General features: G+C 39.8%; 1 protein-coding gene across 1 annotated transcript; it reads right to left on the bottom strand.

Moving 5' to 3' along the window:
* Positions 1-1,259: 1,259 nt before the first annotated feature.
* TBC1D13 (TBC1 domain family member 13) lies at positions 1,260-21,409 on the bottom strand. Its single transcript, XM_003757327.4, has 12 exons — positions 21,305-21,409; positions 19,374-19,447; positions 17,272-17,312; positions 16,500-16,561; positions 16,212-16,311; positions 15,084-15,166; positions 14,576-14,735; positions 12,606-12,816; positions 11,246-11,409; positions 10,130-10,290; positions 9,730-9,787; positions 1,260-4,585 (listed from the first exon to the last, which is right to left on the bottom strand). The coding sequence occupies exons 1-12, from the start codon at positions 21,325-21,327 to the stop codon at positions 4,520-4,522; spliced, it is 1,203 nt and encodes a 400-aa protein (XP_003757375.1). The 5' UTR covers positions 21,328-21,409; the 3' UTR covers positions 1,260-4,519.
* Between the last annotated feature and the right edge of the window lie 158 nt (positions 21,410-21,567).

Raw genomic sequence — 21,567 nt, 5'->3', positions numbered from 1 at the left:
TGTAACACATTAAGGTCCTGTTATTTCCAACTCCAGCCTTCACAAGCCCCTACATTTTACCAGTTTACTAAAAGTAACCCCAATGGAAAGGAGCCAAGCTCAATATAACTACAATTGTACTTTGATCACTGCACTTCTATTAATCCATTGGTCCACTAGTTGTGAATCCTAAAAATAGGTAATACATTTTGAAGCTGTTGCCTTTTAGGCAAAGTCCCTTTTAAAATTCCCCAAAGATCATTAAAAAGGAAAAAGAACCTACATGTATGAAAGTAGTTACAGCAGCTCTTTTTTTGTGGTGGCAGAGAATTGTAAATTGTGGGGATACTCATCGATTGGAGAATGGCTGAACAAATTGTGGTGTATGAATGTAATGGTACACTGTTATAACAAATGATGAGGTGGATTTCAGAAAAATCTTAAATGAACTGATGTTGATTGAGTGAGCAGAACCAGAACATTGTACACAGTTAACAACAACATTATGTGATGATCAACTATGATAAACTTAGCTTTTCTCAACATTATAGTGATCCAAGACAATTCCAAGAGATTCCTGATGGAAAATGCTGACAACCAGAGAATGGAATTTGGAGTCTGAATGCAAAACGAAGCATACTAATTTTTTTGTTTTTTTCTTTCTCATAATTCTTCCTTTTTGTTATGGGTCTGCTTTCATAAAAGGATTAATGTGGAAATGTTTAACATGATTATACAAATATAACCTATATCAGATTGCTGGCTGTCTTGGAAAAGGGGAAAGGGAAGGCAAAATCTGGAGCTCAAAAATCTTACAAAGATGAATGTTGAAAACTATCTTTACATGTAACTGGGAGAGGGAGGAGAAATATTGTTAAGTGGGGGAAAAAATCCCATGTCTTAAAAATCTGAGGATTTGCAAATTCTGCTGACTAATGCTTATTCTGAGGCAAAAATTAAAAGTCGTTAGCTCTGCTTGATTTTCAGTCATTTTGTTTTAAATATGGGCTCTCAGTAGAGAGAACCAACAGTTATGTCAGGCCAGAATTAGCACCAGTGAACATACTAGTTCTGAAGGCTTTGCTTCTCTTTGGACCTTGGGGAAAAAAAGGGGAGATAGGAGAATGGGTGAACTAGATAATCCTGAAGTTTGAGACATCTCTTAATATTACAAAGAATTTTGATACTACCAGTCTTTTTCACAATAGTTCTCTGACCTCATCACAAGATCTTCTCCCATTACAGAACTGTTTTAGTACAATTCAATCACACCCAATGGATCTGTTGCAAAGCAAAGACACATGATTTATTAAGACAAGTTGTCATGAACAGCACTGATTAACAAACAAAAAATTTAAAAGAAAAGACATTCTGAGCAATCCAAAGAAAAGTGTACTGGATATCATAAACATAAACACACACACACACACACAAAATTGGAAAAAGTTTTATGTGTGGGCTAGGGCCTTAGGTCCAGTTCTTGAGGAATTTCTCCAATAGAAAGGCTTGCCTCTAGCCACCCAATGCTATAGGTACCAGTCTTTATAGGAGACCCTTGACTTAGGACTCGGGTCTGTAGACTTGACCATTTTCATGAGTCTACAATTTGAATCTGAAGGATTAATCAAAGGGAAGGAAGATATGCAACAAATAAGACCAAAGGTTTGGACACTTCCCAATTTAAACCTGTCAGTTTGACTCATTGCTAACACAACATCTTCTTTATATTCCCAGTCTTACTTTTATGGGCAAGAAAGGTGAGGGCAGTAGAGTGGTGATAGGCTTTTGGCGGGATCATTTTGTTAGAGGACTATACATATATATATATATCGCACAGCATAGGCCTGGAGAAGGCAAGAAGGGAATGTGTCTGAGCATATCTGGGCAGTCTTGGCTGGACCCCTGAGCCAAAGTTTTCAGGCCATAAAAATATTGAGGTACAATCCTGATATAGTAAGGTAAAACAGAATATTTTTCCAGTCTAGGGTCCTTGGAAGAGGAAAAAGAAAAACCAGAGAAGGGACCACCTGCTCTAATACTCCATGAGAAAAGCTGGTGGACAATCTTAAGAGGGTCAGATTTAGAAAACATGACTCAGTTTCCTTCCTCCTTTCTTCAGAGTTTTATAGAGGGTCATCCAAGAGGAAAATTAGTGACAGAATAATTTTCTTCTAACCCAGTAAATGGGAAGAAAGTTCTAACTGCTCCAAAGTACTTCAAGTGCGTGCCTTATCCCTTGAAATTCTCTAGGACAGCCGATAGAACTTGATGATAGGGTGGGAAATGGAGAATATCTTCTACAAGCTGTTTATGTTCAAGTTGCCTTCTTACTGCCTTAAGAATACCAGAGACTCCAGAGCTCCAATCAGAAGTAATTACAAGGAATGATCCAGGATACTATCTGGACAAGTACCGTGAGGTGGGAAGTCCAAAAGGAAGGAAATCATCTATTTTTTTCCTCTCCTTTCAGAATCAAGATTACAAAAGTGGCAGAGACCATCAGAAACTGTAATCAGACTGCTACAAAAATAAAACAGGGAAAGAGAAGTGCTAGGATCTTCTGGGAACTCTGACAAGTCATAAGGGTCATACATTCAATTCCATGACCAAACCTACTCATTTGCAATAAATAATGAAGTTTTAGTAGTCTCCCAGATACCGATAGAGCTAGAAGGGCAAAGCAGAATTAAGAAGCTTATCAAGAAGACCCTGGTAGAAACAGAATGAGGACCCTGGACCAATGGGGACCAGCAAAAGTAACTGTCTTCTTATCAGGAATATGGCAGAATTCGAGCTTGAGAAACACCTGTGGAGGCACACAATGGGGAGAAAGCCTGGAAAGTCAGACTCAAAAGACCCTGGTCCTGCTGGATAGCATGTGATAAAAGAAAGGGGGAAAAAAAACAACAAAATTTAGTACCTTCTCCATATTAATACCTTTTTCTTTCTATTGTCTAACATCATACATACAAACTCCAAAGAGAAATAACATGCTTTTGGACAAAAGTAAGTCACACATTCACCCACTGCAAGAGGAGAAGTGGCTTCCAAAGGGGTCAAACTAGAGCTAGCTGACCAGCAAAGCCTTCTAAGAGTGACCTGCTTTGGTGTCTATGCCAACAGAGCTGGCTTATTCCCTAAGTAAACAGATTTCTCTGTACTAGCACCTTCAGGCTCCTCAGTCCTTAGCATTAGCATCAGGAAATCACTTTGGAGATAAACTCCAATGTAAATACAGTAAGTGCCTATGAGCAATTGACTGAAGTCAGCAACTGATCCCAGTGGGAACAGTCTACTGATTCCAGTTTCCTCATTATCTAACTCTTATTCCCAATAGTATAAGCTAATAATTCTAAGCCATTTTCCTATTAAGAACTTTTCATTTCCAGTTAAAACCCTGGATTTGAACTGAAGAAATGAGATACACTGCTTTCCATGGTCCTCGAGCCCTTTCCAGACAAGTGGTACCATGTTAGGGTGCTAACGACAAGAACTAGTAACGGAAGAGAAGCAACAAAGGTTTTCTAGTTGGTAACAGGCTCAAAACATCCATAGGACAAAACTTAGCTATCTTGATCTCAAAGACAGAGATCTTTAACTGGGCAGTGAGGAATCCTAGGCCTGCCAAATTCAGAAAACACTTTATACCTGCCAAAAAAGGTGGGCAGAGGTTTGAAGGTGAGGGACTTTAGGGTAGAAGAGACTTCCAAGCTCCTAAACCTGTCTAGTCATACTGACTGCATACTGACATTGTCCTGGGCTTCCTGAAAATGGGTTTTTAGTGTCATCACATGATTCACTATCTGGTGATTCTATTCATCTAATTCATTTGATCATATTGGTAGGGGAAATAAAATAAAGCAAAAGAGAAGAATGAAAGAGAAGGAAGAGAGAAACAACAAGAGCATAAAAAAGTTCCTCATAATCAGCCTCTTGGTGATTCTCTAGTGTTGCTTTCTCAGAGGAGATGTTTTCAAAATCCCTGCTAAGAGGAGGAATGAAGGGCCTCTGGACAGTTCTTTACTTCCCCACCCATTCCCAAGATAGAAGGTGAGGCATCCCCAAAAGCAGGAAAAGCAATAATTATGATCCCCAGCAGCAGGACCAAGGGAAAAATAGGGAGGTAGAGACATGAAAGGACCCTTGTCAACCTCCACACAGCCCAGTAATCTAACAGAATCCTCCTAAAGAAAGTAAGCCTGGCTGGCTCCAATCTTGAAATAGCAGGGAAGAAATCACTGATAAGATGTGGAGTGTGTTGAGGGTAGGGAGATTGACAAGGAAATAGACAGATAATGAAGAGTCAAACTAAGAAAATAAAAATTATAAAAGAATGGGGCTGCTGCAGAGGTGCTGATTGGGTCATGTGGATGAATGATACTTAGAGCAGGGTATTCAATCAGCTTGAACTGTACTACTGCTCCAATAGCTCCAGGCAAAGCAGAGCCTTCTGGTAGTCTCCAAGGGCTGACACAGACTCAGCCCTGACCATAGGGTCTTTCCTTAAGTAGTTGGAGTCCTGAGCCTCTCTGCTACCGACCTACTTCGAGTCCTGGAGCTCCTTGGCTTTTTGTAGGATATGATGAACATCTGTGATGGGGTAATCCTGGAGAAGGATGAAAACAACAGAGGTTTCTACATGGATGTAATCCTTATCATCAACAAAAGATTCAGGGGCTGGAGGAAACTGCTGCTAAGATGAGAAATACTAATAAAGACTTTTATAAAATGCAACATACGATTTAGATGAGCACCAGCTTCTTTAGATAACTCATCCAGTTGAATTTCACACTAAATGGACTCTTTGCACCTCCATTCAACAGATGCCAAAGCTGATTTCCTCTGACATCAAGATTTTATGTTTCTTCTATAATGTAAATGAGCATGACCATAGCCTCTTTTCCAACAGTCAATCTGGCACTATACTCTCTGATCTGATTTCCATTTTTTCTGTGGTTTCAAATGAGCCCTGTTTGTTTAGTATGTATATACTAATATAGGTACAGCATGTACAGTGCACCAAATAATGAACTATAGTATAAAAAAAAGGCCCCTCCTTCAAAAAGGGTAAGGAAAAAGAGTCTACTCAAAATCAAAAAATGTTTAAAAAGTTATGGGGAGAAGAGAAAAATATCTGGCCATATTCAAAAAAAATAGAAAAAAGGATATAACCCAAGTAACTGATTTAACAATGCTTGTCTATGGTACTGTTTTTGGACATCTGCCAATCTATCATTGGTCATCCATATTTGAGAATGTATTAGCAGTCTGACAAGGTAATAGAGAATTGTAGTTGGAGACAGAAAATTTGCTTCAGACACTTATCACTGGGAAGGTCACCCACCTAGAGAAGAACAGATACCATCATCACAATTACCACAGAGGGTTCCCACTCTGCCCATCCTTAAACTAATCACAGAACCCATAATGGGATGGGGGAACGGGCCAAAATAGGGAAAACCCACTTCTACTTCTAGAACACCCTGCCCCACTTCCTTTTCCAGGATACTACATAATTCAATGAGATAATATTTGTAAAGCACTTAACACAATACTTGGGATATAATAGGTACTTAATAAATGCTTTCTCTTTTGATGAAAGCACCAGGCCTTACCATCTACCTTGCCCCTAAAATCTGCAGTTCCTGAATATCTTGGACTTGCTCATATAACCTGAGGACTTCTGGGCTCTGTCATTCGATCCTTAGACCTTTCAGGTCTTTCTAGTCAACTGGTAGCTGAATTTTCTTTAGCATGCTATTTCCCTAAATTATGACTATGAACTCCTTAAAAACAGGGATTTCCTTGCCTTTTCTATTTGTATCCCCAAAGCTTGACACATAGCCCGGTGATTAATGTTTTGTTCATTCAATCTTGAGCAAGTTCCTTAACATGTCTCAACCTCAGTTTACTTATCTGTAAATTGAGGATAATAATAGCACCCATCTCCTAGGAGCGTTGTGAAGATCAAGTGAAATAATACACATACAGCACTTTGCAAAATTTAAAGTGCTTACTTACATGAATGTTAGCCATTACTATCTTCTTGTCATCTACTCTGCCATTATTTATTTTATACTAAATACAAAAAAGAAAAAAAAAACATTGCCATGTACACAGCAGATCATAAATTTTCAACATAAAACAATAAATTTCCATTTCAAGAAAACCTATATAATAATATAATAGATAATGCACATTGTTTGCAAAGCTGTCCTGCTTTTTCCTTTCTTGTTCTCTGCTGTGCACTTTTACTTTTACTTTTTCCACCTCCTTACCCTTACCACCTTAAAGGCTTTAACTATTCTTGAATATCTATACATACACACAGTTATCTAAAGACAAACATACAAATACTCATACATATCTAAGACCATACTACACTTATTTTCTCGTTTCTCTGAAAGTGGATAGATCTTCCTAAGTACAAGTCTTTCCATCTTTTCCTATATCAACCAGTGCCTTCCACCTCATCTATTTTTCCTGTATATACTTTGCTTTTATCTATTTGTTTCCATGTTGCCTCCCTTTTTAAATTGTAAGCTCCTTGAGGACAGAGACTGATTTTGCTTTTTTTTTTTTTTTTAATAGCATTTAGCACACTACTTGCAAAGTTTGTTGTTCAGTTGTTTCAGTTATGTCTCTCCTCTTCCTAACCCCATTTGCAAAGACACTGGATTGCCATTTTCTTTCCAGCTCATTTTACAGATGAGGAAACTGAGACAAACAGGGTTAAGTGACTTGCCCAGGATCCCATTGCTGCTAAGTGTCTGAGGCCAGACTTGAATTCAAGAAGACAAGTGTTCCTGACCTCAGGCCTGGCACTCTTATCCACTTCGATACCTAGCTGCCCCTATACCTGGCACTTTGTAGTCAATAAATATTTATTGTGACTTAAGATGGAAAGTAATTTCACCTTTTTGTTGTTTTTTGTTTGCTCTTTTTCCTTTCTCCTGTTTTATTTTTATCTTTTGAGCTGATTTTTATTGTACAGCATGATGAATATGGAAATATGTTTAGAAGAATGGCACAAGTTTAACCCATATCGGATTGTTTGCTGTCTTGGGGACAGAAGAAAGGGAAAGGGGTAAGGGAGAGAGGAAGAAAAATTTGGAACACCAGATTTTGCAAAGGTGAATGTTGAAAACTATCTTTGTATTTATTTGGGAAAATGAAATACTATAAAAATGAATGTTTGTTGACTGATTTTAGAAAACAATGGTCTAGAATTTAAGGGGATCAGAAATCCCTACATAAAAATATGTGTAGTGGCAACAGAATATGAAAGCAGACAGTCTTGTTTCCAGGAGCAAAGTAGATATCACAGCAGTAAGTATGAATCCACGAACCAGGACACTGTAATTGGTAAAAGACTCCCAAAGAAGAAACACTGTATTAAGGGGCACACACACCTCATTTAAAGTCCCATATTGTCACTATTAATTAGCTGTGCAACCTTAGGTAAACCACATGCCATCACATTTATTTTCCTTTTATTCCTTTTGCCTTCAATCAGTAACCTATACTCCTCTGAAATCTACTCAATCAAAATCTTCCACACAATCCATATTAAATGGTACCGTGGCTAGAAACCTGAGTTTAGAGTCTAGAAGATCTACCCAAGTTCATAGCCTGTCTCAGGTGTATTGTGCTGTGTAATCCTGGCTAAGAAATTTCACCTTTTCAACCTCAGACTCCTTATCTGTAAAATGGTTATAATAATAGCACCTATCTCTCCCAAGGTTGTTATGAAAATCAAATGAGACAATACATGAAAAGCATTTAGAAAATCTTAAAATGCTACATAAATGCTAGCTATTATAGAGGCTGTTATATATCTACCTCTAGGTCAGTCTCTACTTCCCTTATTGGAAATTCTGACATTTCCTTTCTGACCTTAACTTATGATTCTACCTCTCCCTATGCTTTACCCATCTTGATCCTCATTGTTAGGTTACTCCCACCATCCACTTCCTTAATTAATTTAATTGAATTAAATGAAACTGGAGGAAGTATCACAACTGTTCTACCATACATTAAAAATTCATGTTAGTGTATGAGACTGCCCATCTAGGGGAAGGGGTGGAAGGAAGGAAGGGAAAAGTTGGAACAGAAGTGTTTGCAAAGGTCAATGCTGAAAAACTACCCATGCATATGATCAATCAATAAAAAACTATAATAAAAAAAAATAATAATATTAAAAAAAATTCATGTTAGCCAATAAACTAGACCCTCACTGCAGTAAGGCAGTCCTTTTTTTCTCTCCAGCTGACATCTATCTACAGAAGCTACATCAAGCCTCTTTCCTTATCAAGTTCCTAATTCTTCCCTCCCTAGCAGGTGAGGACTTTGCCTCCTATTTAATTGAGAAAACTTGAGACCATTCAACATGAGCTCTCTTCTCCCATTCTCTTCATCTCAAAACCTCTTGACATTGCCAACACTCTGCTTATTGTTCTTGATCACATTCCTTCCCATCTTCTCCAACAAGTTACAATTTCTGTCATTCTGGAACTCTTTCTCTCCCTCTCAAATCTTCAACCTTTTAGTTTTCCTTCTTTTTCGTCTCTTGGCTATATGTAACACCGCTGCCTACCCTCTCCTCTAAAAGACTCCCATCTCCAAGGTTTGTTTGTTTGTTTTTAATATTTCTTTCTCTTCTTACCTATCTGGTTTTTCCTTCTCAGTTTTCACATTTGACCCCTTCACTTTGGACGTTCCCTAAGATTCTATCTAAGTCTGCTTCTCGTCTAAACACTTTCTAAGGAACTGCATCGGCTCACATGGCTTTCGCTATCTCTTCTCTCCACTCACACACCCCTTAGTTTAGGCCTATATCACCTCTTGCCTGATTTATTGAAATACCTTCCTACCTCATTGGCTATCTCCAACTTCTGGTCCATCCTATACCACTTCCTTAAGTACTGATATGACCATGTACCTCTTTTACTCAGTTCGAGTAGCTCCCTTCTGCCTCTGGGCATAAAATATACACTCAGGTCTATCTTTCCCACCCTTTTGGACATCACTTGCTCTCATGTACTTTGAAAACTAGACAAACAAGCCTTCACTCTATTCTTGTCATATGACACTTCCCTTTCTCACTCAATGCCTGCCGAAATATGCTTTTTCGTTACCTCCATCTCACAGAATCCCTCTTTCTTTAAAAATCAAATGAAATCTTCTGTATAAGGCCTCTGTTAATCTGTACCCTCCCTTTCCAAACTACCTAGTATTTAACCTGTTAGTATTTCCATCCCTACTCCAGGCAATTGGGATTAAGTAATTTGCTCATGATTACCCAGCTAGTAAGTATCAAGTATCTGAGACCACATTTGAACTCAGTTCCTACTGACTCCAGGGATGGTACTCTATCCATTGTACCAGAGAGCTGACTCAATTTATTATTATGTTGTATGTATTTGCATGTGTACCAGTTGTCTCTTCCACGCAAATGTAAGCTCTTTGTGAGAAGGGAATGTTTCATTCTTAGTACTTGGTAACCTAATGCCTAGCACAGAGTAGGTGGTTAATACATATTTGTTGATTAACCAACTCTTCCTCCCTCGCTCACCTATAGTAGCTCTCACAGAAACTGTTCTTATTAATCTTCAAAGGGCAAAAGTTCTCTGGGTCACCCGAGTCTCCCTATCAATATCCTCCCTGACAGGTCTCCTTAGAAGGAACAGTTCAACAACAGTTGTGGGTCCTATCACATTCTTCCCAGCCTGGATTTCCTCAGATCCTTACCTGAAGCAGCCTCATGTTCAAGGTGAAGTCTCCTCCCAATAACTGCTCCCGGATCAATCTAAAGAAAACAAGTTCCAACACAACTTGAACCTTCAAATTTCAAAAAAGGAATACATGGACTATAGATACCTATCACTAAGAGCCAAGACCCTGAGAAAGGATCCTGCTTGACCAATAATTTTTTTCCTTCCACCATCAGTGAGGAGTTTAATGGAATGCTTTCCCCAAAGAACACCAATGTCAAATCAGTTCAGTGTTTTCTCGATCAAAAAAAAACCCATTCCGGCCAAATAAGAGAGTTATTTCTTCCTTCTACTGGCATTCCTCCCAGTCCCCATCCCATGGCATCCCAGAGACTGTCCAGCTGAGGGAGGGCATTCCTGATTCACAGGAGACTCACACCAACATGGCGCAACAGACAAGGAGAAGGAAGTCAAATCGGTTATCATCAGCAAAGAGGGTATCCCAGATGCGGATGACATCAGGAAGCAGGAACTCCTGGGACAGCAGCAGAGTCAGCCATCGGAAAGCAAAGAATTGTGGCTTGATGTTTTGCTCTTGCTGTGGGTTAGGTGAAAGTAGTTTGGGGTTAGGACAGCAATCACTGAGCAAATGGTATTTCCAATATCCTTTTCCAATCAAGGGTTTGTTTAAGCAAGTTCTCAACAAAGCATCCATTTGCATGTCATATTTTAAATCAACATTTCTCTCAACATACCTCTTACCAGAACTGTTGCTGGGAAGGAACAAAAAAAAAAATCAACCAGTCAACAAATATTTAAGCATGTAGTATGTATCACACGTGATACTAAGCACTGGCAGCACAAAGAAAGGCAAAAAAAACCCCAGTCCTCAAGGAGCTCATACTGTATTGGAGAAGATAGCAAGCAAAAAATTATATAAATACAAGATATGTGCAGGATAGATAGAAAGCAATTCCATGGGAAAGGGAGAGGTAAGGAGAAAGAGAAGGAAGAAGAAAAGGAAGACAGGCAAAAGGATGCAAAAGTGGGATTTGAATTCAATTTAAAGGAAGCCAGTGGATAGCAATGACACAAAAAGAGCATTTCAGGCCTGGTGGTAGTCAATGGAAAAACCAAGATTTGTGCAATTAAATGTTACATGTAAAAATAGCAAGAAAGCCAATGTCACTAGATTATAGAATAACTGGAGAAGAATGAAGCATAAAAAGACTAGTAGGAAGAAAAGGTAGAAGAATAAAAGTAGGAAAGAGCCATTTTGTGAGTGCATCAAGGAAAACCAAGGTTGAAATAGTAGAGAATATCATATTTGTTTCTGGAGGCAACTGGGAACCACTAGAGTTTATGAGTAGAAAGTAACTTCAGGAGACTCACTTTGGCAGCTAAAAGAAGGATAAATTCCAGTTAAGACTTGGTTTAGGAAAAAACAACTAGAAGCCCTAAAATTCCAAGCTCTCACTCAATCACCAGCTAACATGTAGATCAATACTGATAATAGCAGGAACAGGATCAAATAACCTGAGAGCCTTCCTCACCAGCTTCAAGTAGAGCTCCACATCCTTTTCCTTCAAGGTGGAGTACACCTTTTCCATCTTGTAGGTGATGCCACACTGGGAGTCATCCAGGCTCTTGATGAAGTTGTCCCGGATCTCAGACATCAGGTTGGTGAAGCAGAAAAATGTATCTGCCTCAGCATGTTCTGGAAGAGACCCGAGGGGCTGGGGCTGGGGGCTTCAACCGGCACAGAGAAAGAGCAAGGAAGCAGTTATACTTCTTCCCCACCAAATTCCTCCAGTCGGTCTGGGGCACCCACCTACAATTCTTTCCTCTTCCTCTGCTCTGCCAAGACAAACCTTACCCATCCTTTGGGGCCTCTCTTAAATCCTTGCTCTGTGAAACCTTTCTTGACCATCCCAAACTATAGGGATCCTATACTCCTCTACATGCCTAACCATATCCTATAATGATCAAAGGAAATGATTGTGTACCATTTAACGTTTTTAACTGTGTGGTTTTTCCTGGTGTGTTTTTAAGACTATTATTCTTATTTAAATGTTTCACATGTAGGTTTTCTCTTCCTTAAACTAAGCTCTTTGAAGCTAAGAGCTTCTCTCTCTCTCTCTGCATCCCTTATTTTACCTAACATCAAACATCCCAAACATAGTAATAATAATAGCACCTTACATTAGTATAGCAACTTTGAAATTTTCAAAGCAATTTTACAAATATTTAGTTCTTTGGGACTAATTGGCACTATATCTATTTGTCAAGTAAGCTACTACTGAGAGTATGCCTGATTTATACTTCTATCACCCAGAGAAGACATATCATAAATATTTGCTAAATGAATATATTTTATTTCCCTTGATCTTCACAATACTTCAATAGAATCAGCAATGATTGGGCATCTGCTATGTAAAACAATGCTGACAGGCAAAATGGGCAGAGACCGCTAATAGTGCAAGGAAATGAGCACTAATGAGCTAATAGTGCAAGAAAATGAGACCAGGGCTCTTGCTCCAGTTTATCCATCAATAATGAGCCACAGAACTGAAGAAAGATAATTTCATCTCATTGATCTTTAGGCTCTGATCAGCATTATAATGAACCCATTGGTCTGGGATCCCTTCCAACAATGACCTCCTGATTCTTATGTGACAGAAGAAGAAATTGAGAAAGACAAAGTTATAGGTACTGGCCAAGCAGGATTAGAATCCAAGTCCTCCTGATTCCTAGGTTTAAAGCTCTTTCTATGCAATAATGCCTCCCCATGATGTTTCTTGATTTTTCATTTGATTTCCCCATTCTTCTGAAAGGAAATGGAAATTGGGTAAGAGGAGGTCTTATAGCAAAAGCAGGAACCTGATTGTGATGGGTCAGCATTGAGTCTCTCACCTTTCCATTCACTATTGGGATCAGTGGCAAAAGTGTAGTAGAGAGGGCCCACAATTTCATTCATGCCCTGGACGTAAGCAATGCCCGGGTTCAGCTTGGCATAGATGAACAGAATTCGCTCCACCACTTCCCAGTGAGCTTCACAGCCATTGGGCAGCACTTCATACTCACTTAGTGAATTTGGGGCTGGGCTCTTATGAGGTGAGCTCATCTGTAGAGGAAGACACTCCATATTAAAGAAGACCTTCTAGAACCCCACGTCCTATTCTCCTACCAAAGGAGGACTACTATATATGCTGAAGGAATACATAGTTTAGAGCAGAAATGTCAAACAGGAAGCATGTGGGTCACATAAAGCTGGAGACAACACTGCCCCAGATAGGTCAAACCAAATTAAAATGTAATTGGGAAATATTTGACAAGATTAAAAAAATATACAATAAAGCATATATAAAATTACATTTTAGAACTAAGCCAATATGCCTCTGCAAAAATCCTCCATATAGTTTGACACCATTGCAAAAAACAATGCATTGCATCAAGGAAAGCCAAGAAGGCTAAGAGAAAAGTAATGTCCTTACCAAATATTTCACTAGTTTCTTCATTAATGCTATGTCTTGTAAAACTGAAAGGCCTTGATGAAATAGAAACTGAGTTGACAGCCAATGGCAAGAGATACCCCTCAAATAACTATCAAGAGATCTCTGAATGCAAAACCAATGATTTCCTTTCTGCCATCAGAAAACCAGCAGTATTAAGTTTACAGCGTTATTTCCTTCAGTGACATACTTTCCTGGGTCAAACAATATTTTGCTAGACATTTATGGCACCCTTATGTTAGAATTTTCTAAGATTTGGCATAAGCCCATTAAAAATGTCTAAATGTTTCTTTTTCTCACCAAATGCTCTTGTTCACATACGATTATCTGTAACTACCAATGACAAAAATATACACACATACACCAATTGCTGCTCTTTTAGACACATGGTTGTCAGAAAAGTATGGCTGACGATTTGATTTTTTAAGTTAAAAAAAAATTCAACTGCAGAAATTAAACACTAACTTAGTGATGCTTATAAAGAAAATATTTTCAATCATAAAATCTGGCATAGAAGGCAGAAGTTCAGTGCTACTATTAAAATATATATATATATAAGTCCAGCAAACCAAACTTAAGAATTCAATATTTTACCTCTTTCATGAAGCTTGCCTCAGGCTACAAAAAATGTTTGAAAATGCTGGAGCATCATATGAACAGCTGTATAGTCAGCTATTACTTAGTCCCCTGAAATGCTCATTTGTTTGGTAATAGAAGTAGTTTCTTAAAAAACATATTGTAATCTACCCATAATCAGAGTTGACTATATATTGTTACCTAGTCCTTTTTTTCTAAACCTTCTGGATGAAATATGTGTAAATATGTGTGCCTGAAAAAGGTAACCAAAATGTAATAAAACTTTGTTTACTGTATTAAAAGTAGTGCATATTGTTGTCTTGTTAGGCAACAATGTTTATCCTCCATAAGTGACTGTGTTTCATAATTACCTTAACAAAAGTAATTTTGTTTACAAGGGAAAAAATTTAAAACAACTTTAGTATAAAAAATAAATAAATAAATATACTGTAAACTTATTTTGTAGCCAGCTCTCATTAATAGTTATGATAGTTCTCTAGGGGAGGGGATGGGGGGGAAGGAGGGGAAAAGTTGGAAGAGAAGGTTTTGCAAGGGTCAATGTTGAAAAATTATCCATGCATATATTTTGTAAATAAAAAGGTATAATAATAATAATAATAATTAAAAAACAGTTATGACAGCTCTAAACCACTTAAAAACAATCACTGAGAGCAAGAGCAGACTATCCCAAACAGCTTGGAATGGCTAATACTCCAAGGGTAGCAAGAAGAGGGAGGATGTCAGAGAAAAGAATGGTTTTATGAGGGTTCTCATCCCTCCCAACCTGGCTCTCACATTGGTGACTCCACTCCGATTTTTTGCCACTGTCTGAGATTTCAATGTGGTCTGTTCCACCCGCTTGCGGAGGGTTTCAAATTCATTCTGAGGGTCTAGGATAAGGAGGCAGGGGTAATCTGTAGGTCTCTGGAAAAAGGATATGTCTGGGCATAGCCTCCTAAAGCAGAGGAGAAGAAGACAGAAACATCAATAAATCTTTGCCAAATGAAAGAAATTGAGATAGTGAAAGGGGTTTGAATCCAACCCAGGAGTGCTAAGTCCTAATACCACAGACAATCAGCCTCCAGGATCTCTCTTCTCCAGTTCTATCACCAATATAGCTTGGCTTTCAGCTTCCTGAATAAAACCCCACAAACTGCTATTCAGGCCTCCTTACCATAGGCCTTTTGGGGAAGAGGAGAAGGAAACAGCAATGTGCCAAACAACCACACAGAACTCCAAAGTGGCTTGAGTGCCTCAGCTTGGTATCCTCCCACTTCCCCAGCCTGGCTGGCTCCACACTCACCGGACATCTTTGTCTATCTGCAACAGCACCTCATTGTCCTTGAAATAGGTGTTCCACCGACTATCAGGGTTTGGATTGAGTGGCTGGGGGGAAAAAGAGGTAGGATCAACAATCTCATCTAGGAATGCAAAGAGATCCTGACACCCAACAAGGCAGGGAAAGACAATAATTACAGCTGAACTTGTCATCTATAATCCTGAATCTGGTCAGCCTTGGAAAATCCAATGTTCTTAGCTACAGAGACAGAATATTATGACCACTGAAGAGAAGACAGGAAATTAATCTAAACTCCTTAGTCTAGCATTCAAGGCCTTCTGCAATTTAGCGAAAATCTACCTATCCACTTCCTCCTCTCCTATTTGAACCTTTAGTCTCAGCCATATTTTTCTCACTGTCTTCCAAATAAACTATGGGCATTCCTACTTGGGATGCTTTCTTTTCTCTGATTAATTCCTTCAAGAACCAGTTCAAAGAGCATGTTTCTCTAAAGTTTCCCTCTCCCCCCCCCCCCCCCCCCCCCCCACCATGGTGAGCCCTTCTTTCTTTGAACTTCCTTAGTACAGAGTTTAAAGCTCCTATATGGGACTTCACTAGCAATGTAAGGAAGGGATTCTCTTCTCTTGTTTGCTTCAGCTAGACTGTAAACTATGGCTTATATGTCTTTTGCATCCTCTACAGCAATTAGCAATCTCTGGCATTCAGAGATGCTGAATGAACGTGTGTTTGCTGGAAGCCTCACCTAATCTGAAAAAGCAGGTTATATTACTTTCCAGTTCTTGCCCTTCTCTAAATTTGAGCAAAAGTCAAGAGAAAAGTATCTCCTGATTTAGCAAGGTCCTGGAAGAACAGTGGGACAATGACTGCCTTCAGAAGTCATTCAGTTAAAGGTAATGTTTGACCATAATAGGACAGAAATGAAGAGACAAGCAGAGGCTGAGAATGAATTAAAACAACATTCATCCTCCTTTTCTAAGTTCTGGAAGAGATGGGAAGGAGGAAGCGAGTGAAATAAAGAAGAACATAAGGGATTCTTGAAACCAAGGAGGAATCTATCTTGATTGTAAACATCTGCCACCCCAAACTCTTCAATTTCTTTAATTATATCAGCAGTTGGCCCTTGGTACTCACATGATCTTCAAAGGTGACATCCTCTCTAGAGACACCTAGGTTAGCTTTGGCTATGCCAGGCTGAATGATCATTTCTCTCAGGAACTGGGAATACAGCTCCCTGTTAAAAGGAGGAGATAAGTGAGCAGCACAAGGCTGGCTCCCTCTTTACACACACACCTTGCCCAGTGTTCTTGATCAATTCAGCATAAAGAGAACGTGTTGGCTTTCTTTAGCTGAGACTAACCTTCTTCTCCGGAAAAAAACCGTAACTGCACTGAGAATAAATCATTCCTCTTGGAAACTCACCTTTGCTTGGCCAGGATGGAGGTCCATAAGGCTCTCTCCAAAGGGAGGTAGTTCAAAAGAATCTGCACAAAGGGGAAAGATTGAGGTTCTGGTATTCTGCCCTAATAGCAGCCCTGGGGAAAAAATGCTGGGAGATTTCTGATAGGATTTCTGATAGGATCAGAGATTGTATCCTTAGGAAAATGGGGATAAGATTGCTCTTTTACTCAGTGGCTTCCCTCCTGCCACTATCCAAAGTCATTCCTTATCCTTGCTCTTCTCCCACTATAACATCTAAAATATAACATGAGCCCTTGTTTAAAAGATTCTCTGTTGGGCTACAGGAAAGCTTGGAGACAGAAAGTCTGGCTTTTCCTCCTAGCTTGGGTCAGAGCCGTTAGGTAAATCCATGACTTTTTCAACCTCATGCACATCACCTCCCCACATTCCAATGATGAGAGCTTTCAAGGCTCAAGGTCACTTGAAACTTCTCAGATTGAAGAGAATTAAATTTGGAGTGAAGTTATTTTTTGATTGTCTGAAAGGGATCACCTGGTCTAAAAAGAATCAAGGAAATATTTACTTTGTGACCTTTTATGAACAAGTTTAATACAAGAAATTAGAGAACAGGCCCCAAAAGGGCTCCTGGAAAGAGTATCAAAGAGGAATAGAAAACCAATATCCACCAGCAAAAGCTTCCCGGCCAGTAGTAGAGAGCTAGACAAGGGCTACCCCATGCAGAAGCTCATGTACTCACAGGGGGAGCTAAAGCCAAGCCCCCAGGAACACCCACCTTCCAGCAAAGGCAGCGCAGTCCACCCTCACAGGGGATCCCTGTGGAACACATCAGGCAAAGTCACTCACTTGGGATAGGGCCTTGAGGGCACTAACTGCACACAAGGGACTAGGTTTAAACTCATGGTGGTGGCAGTGATGGCATGAGATATAATGCCAAAGGTTTAATTTATCCTTTAGGGCTCTCTAAGACAGGCTCCTGAATGCACACCAGAAGCAGCTAGGCTTTCTGCTGAAGGCATTTCCCTATGCCCTAGCATCACCAGGCAGTGACCTCATTTACTCAGTGGTAAAGATTAAAGATATTCTTGGTTCAGCATCATAAACAGCTCAATAAACTTTCTGAAGCTTCGATTTTTTTCTCTAAGGATAGGTCCTGAATTCCAATGGGACATGTTTATCTGTGGACTCCTAAAAGATCTTTTCCCAACAAGATGTTTTATACATTTCAAATGACTATATATCTCAAATGACAACATATCTTCTGACTTTGCATAAAATTTATCCAAAACATCAGAAGCTATAGCTCAATCAAGAAGCTCTCTCTAAAATCCCTAGAGATTCAATGTCTACATGCTTTAGCTTACACATTTATAGACAGTTAGACAAACCTCTATCTTGATCCTGAAGGATTTTCATTTTACAGACGCATTAGTATGTAAGGAAACTCAAACTATAAATTAATTCCCCAACATCTCAATTTAATTTGAGGGAAGAAAAGAACCCTTATCCTGCATAGGTTAAAAAAGTAAGAGAGAGGCAGCATAGCTTAGAGCAGAAGTACAAATACATGCAGTCTGCAAAATTTCTGTGTATATGTAAACCAGATTCAAATGAAATTGAGAAATATTTAACAAAATAAATAAAAATACTAAAAAAAATTGCATTAATATGCATCCACAGGCATCTTTACATATAATCTTGTGGCCCTATGTGACACCACTGGCTTAAAGAACACAGCAATGGACTTGGAGAAGATCTGGGCTACCTCAGATAGTTATTAGTTTTATTGCAACTCACTAACTTACTGGGATTTGGATAGCTCATCTGGTAAATGGGAGTACTAAAAATAGCATCTGTCTCACAGCACAGTTGTGTGGATCAAAAGAGATAGCATCTGTAAATCAATACATAAACCTTAAAGTGCTATGTAAATGAACCATTGTATTATTATTAAGAAAGAAAGCAAATATGTATTAAGCATCTACTATGTGCCAGACACTATGCTAAGTGATTTATACATATTATGTCATTTGATCTCCACAATTACCTTGGGAGGCATGTAGTACTATGATCCCTATTTCCCAGATGAAGAAAATAAAGCAGACAGAAGTTAGATGACTGGCTCAGGACCACACAATCAGTAAGTATCTCAAGATGTTTGAAGCTAAATTTTAACTGACTCAAAGCCCATAGCTTCTTCACCACCTAGTTGTCCATTTTTATTTAAAACATACAAACAAAACATATTTGGGGGGCTTGAGATATGATAAAGAAGAACCATTTATGTCACCAATGATATTTTTTAAAAGCCAGTCAAAGAACAACTATCTCTTCTCTGAGCGTACACAGTGCCAGTTAAAACCAAGTTAAACATTGATGCAATCAGTGCTTCTTGGAATTTCAGCATTAACCAGAGTCTTATTTAGGTTTTGTTCAGGGAGTCAATCTTATGATTCTAAGGTATGAGGTAAAAATAGAAGTGATTCTAGGACTAATCAGATTAAGATATTTAAGAATAAAATTAGGGTAGGCTTCTTTAAACCCCAAAAGTTCCCCAGAACATCAAGACTCCTAGGTGGGAGATACTAGGTGGGACAGCTCCCACCAGAAAATGGAGTGATAGCTTCAAAACTCTAAAGATAAAAAGACGTGGGAGGGGACTTAAATTCTGCTGACAATGGTAATTACAGTTATTATACTAGGTCTGAGTGTAAAAGCCCAGGTTCATCAGTCTCTGCCTACTCAGTTGTAAGGACACTAGTAAATATTTCTGGGGACTATTTCTAGAACTACCTTAGATCAGGCCAGGTATGGGAATTACATCCCTGTACCTGCCTGTATTCCTAAGGAATTCCCAAAAACATAAAATTGCCTTACCACTGAAACTGAGTTCCCGAAGCTTTCCCAGGGCAATTTTGGGTTCCCTCAGGACATCCTGGAAATCTGCAATTCTAAAAGAAAGGAACATCCAATTCAAAAGATCCATAAGTACTTCCAGCTCTTGAAGGTAAGTACTTGGATTTTTAATTTTTTTCACTGCAACATACCTCAATCATCTGCTCCAGGGTTGTTTTCTCAAAGAAACTTTTGGAAGCTACTTATTAAATATGGTAACAATTTAAAAAAAAAAAAAAAAAAAAACACCTTTCTTGCCATTAAAGTGACCCAAAAATAAAAGACTCTCAGAGTTAAGGACTTCCTAGATCATCTAGTTCAAATCTCTCATTGTACACAGGAGACTGACATCCATAGTGGGGAAATGATCTTGCCCAAAATCATATACTAAAAACTGGTTTAGGAGAAAGCTGCTGCTGCTGCCTTTTTTTTTTTTTCCTGAGGCAATTGGGATTAAGTGACTTGCCTAGGGTCACACAGGAAGAAAGCTTCTTAAACTAGAGGTTGCAACCTCATATGAACTCATGTAACTCAATGTAAGGGTCGAGAAAAATTTGGCAATGATAAAAGTTATTAAATATTTCTTTCTCAAGATTCAATTCTTTATGTAAAAATAAACATCTCACTAGTATGCAAATTTGCTTTTGTCTTTAATAAATGGTAAAATCATACATATCCAAAATTTTTTTAAAATACATTTCTTTATCATTTATTATCAGCAAATGTTTGATTTGTATACCTATTTTATATACTCACATAACATGGGTCACTTAAAAATTTCTTGGGTGAAAAGGTGGAAAAAGTTTATTAAAGTCTTGAGTTAGAAGAGTCTAGGACTTGAGCATCCTAATTTACAGACCTGTGTTCTTTCCGCTCCATTATGATGCTTCCTCTAAAATATGTCTACTTGTGCCCATAACTTTTTTGAATGATGCTCACTTTTTCACTCAAATTTATTTTTGCAATCTAGCTGTGCCATAAGACAAGATGGGAAAGGCCAATGATAAATTTGAAGCATGAATCATTTCTAACGGTGAGGCTGGGAAGCAAGGCATATGGATTCTTTCTTGCATGACCGCGGACCCTGACTCTGACGAGTCAGAAGTTCTGACTTGACCGGGGCTTCCCTCGAATACAGAGATTTCCCCCCAAAGCTGCTACATTAATGGAAGGTGGCTTCTTCTCAAGAGAGAACTCTAGAAAAACTGATCTTCCTGCTGCCTCTGACTCTCTCGTGACAAAAGAGGAATTCCCAAAGAACAGGGCTTAGAGAACTAGAGATGAAGGTGATGCAGGGCAAGAACTCCTTAGAAAAGAAATCCCTGGGAAAAGACAATGAAAAGTAATGACAACATATAGAAGGGGGGAGGTGTAGCTAAGAGAGTGAGGACTCGCTACAAGAGGAATGGGTGGGGATGGATAAGAGATGCCGGGGAATCAGGGAAGGGAAATGGGAGGACGGCGCAAGTTAGATGGGGAGAAAGAGAAAAGGAAGGCGTTGCGATGGAAGGCGTTGCGATGGAAGGCGTGGAGGACAAGAGGAGGGACGGAGAGTGAGGAGATAGGAAAGAAGAGGAAGGAAAAAGGGGGGCAAGAGTCCGGCCGGGGCAGAGGGCGGGGAGGGGAGGAGAGGACACAACAGAGATAGGGAAGGAGGGGGGAGCAGCGCTGGGACCCGGCGGGAGAGCAGGAATGAGGGCGCCGGGAGCAGGGCAGGGGGCGGACGGGGCACCAGAGGAGGCAGGGCGGAGAGAGCCCGGGGACAGACTGCGGGGCAGGCGGAGGCGGAGCGGAAGGGGTCCCTGGGAGAGCCCCCTGATTCCAGCGAAGCACAGGAGATGGGGCGTTATGGGATGAAGGAAGGGGCTTCAGCTAGCCCGACCCCCAGCTCCTCAGGCCCTAGCACGGCTTACCGGTTCTGGTGCCGACTCGACATGTTGTTGACTTCCGGATTCGTTCCCCCACTCCAGCCCCCAGCGGATATCACTGAGCACAGAAAAAAAAAGCCTCCGGCCGGAAGCGCATACCCATACGCGGCCGTTCCGACCGGCCGCCCCGCCCCCTGCTGGCGGTGGGACTCTGGACATCTCAGCGCGGACTCCGCCCATCTCAGCGCGGACTCCGCCCTCCGGCCCTTACCTTCCCACCCGCTTAGTCCGGGGGCGAGGCCAGCTCC

Source organism: Sarcophilus harrisii, chromosome 2 (assembly GCF_902635505.1).
Source record: "Sarcophilus harrisii chromosome 2, mSarHar1.11, whole genome shotgun sequence".
Classification (NCBI taxonomy): domain Eukaryota; kingdom Metazoa; phylum Chordata; class Mammalia; order Dasyuromorphia; family Dasyuridae; genus Sarcophilus; species Sarcophilus harrisii.
Note: the sequence above shows the minus strand (reverse complement) of the source record. Positions and strands in the feature narration are given on the sequence as shown.

Excerpts from the sequence above, each read along its gene's own strand:
- TBC1D13 (XM_003757327.4), bottom strand. The coding sequence starts at position 21,327 with ATGTCGAGTCGGCACCAGAACCG. Across the intron at positions 19,448-21,304 it reads TCGAGTCGGCACCAGAACCG|AATTGCAGATTTCCAGGATG; the intron begins GTAAGCCGTGCT and ends CCTTTCTTTTAG. Across the intron at positions 16,562-17,271 it reads TGCGCTGCCTTTGCTGGAAG|ATTCTTTTGAACTACCTCCC; the intron begins GTGGGTGTTCCT and ends CCCTTTGTGCAG.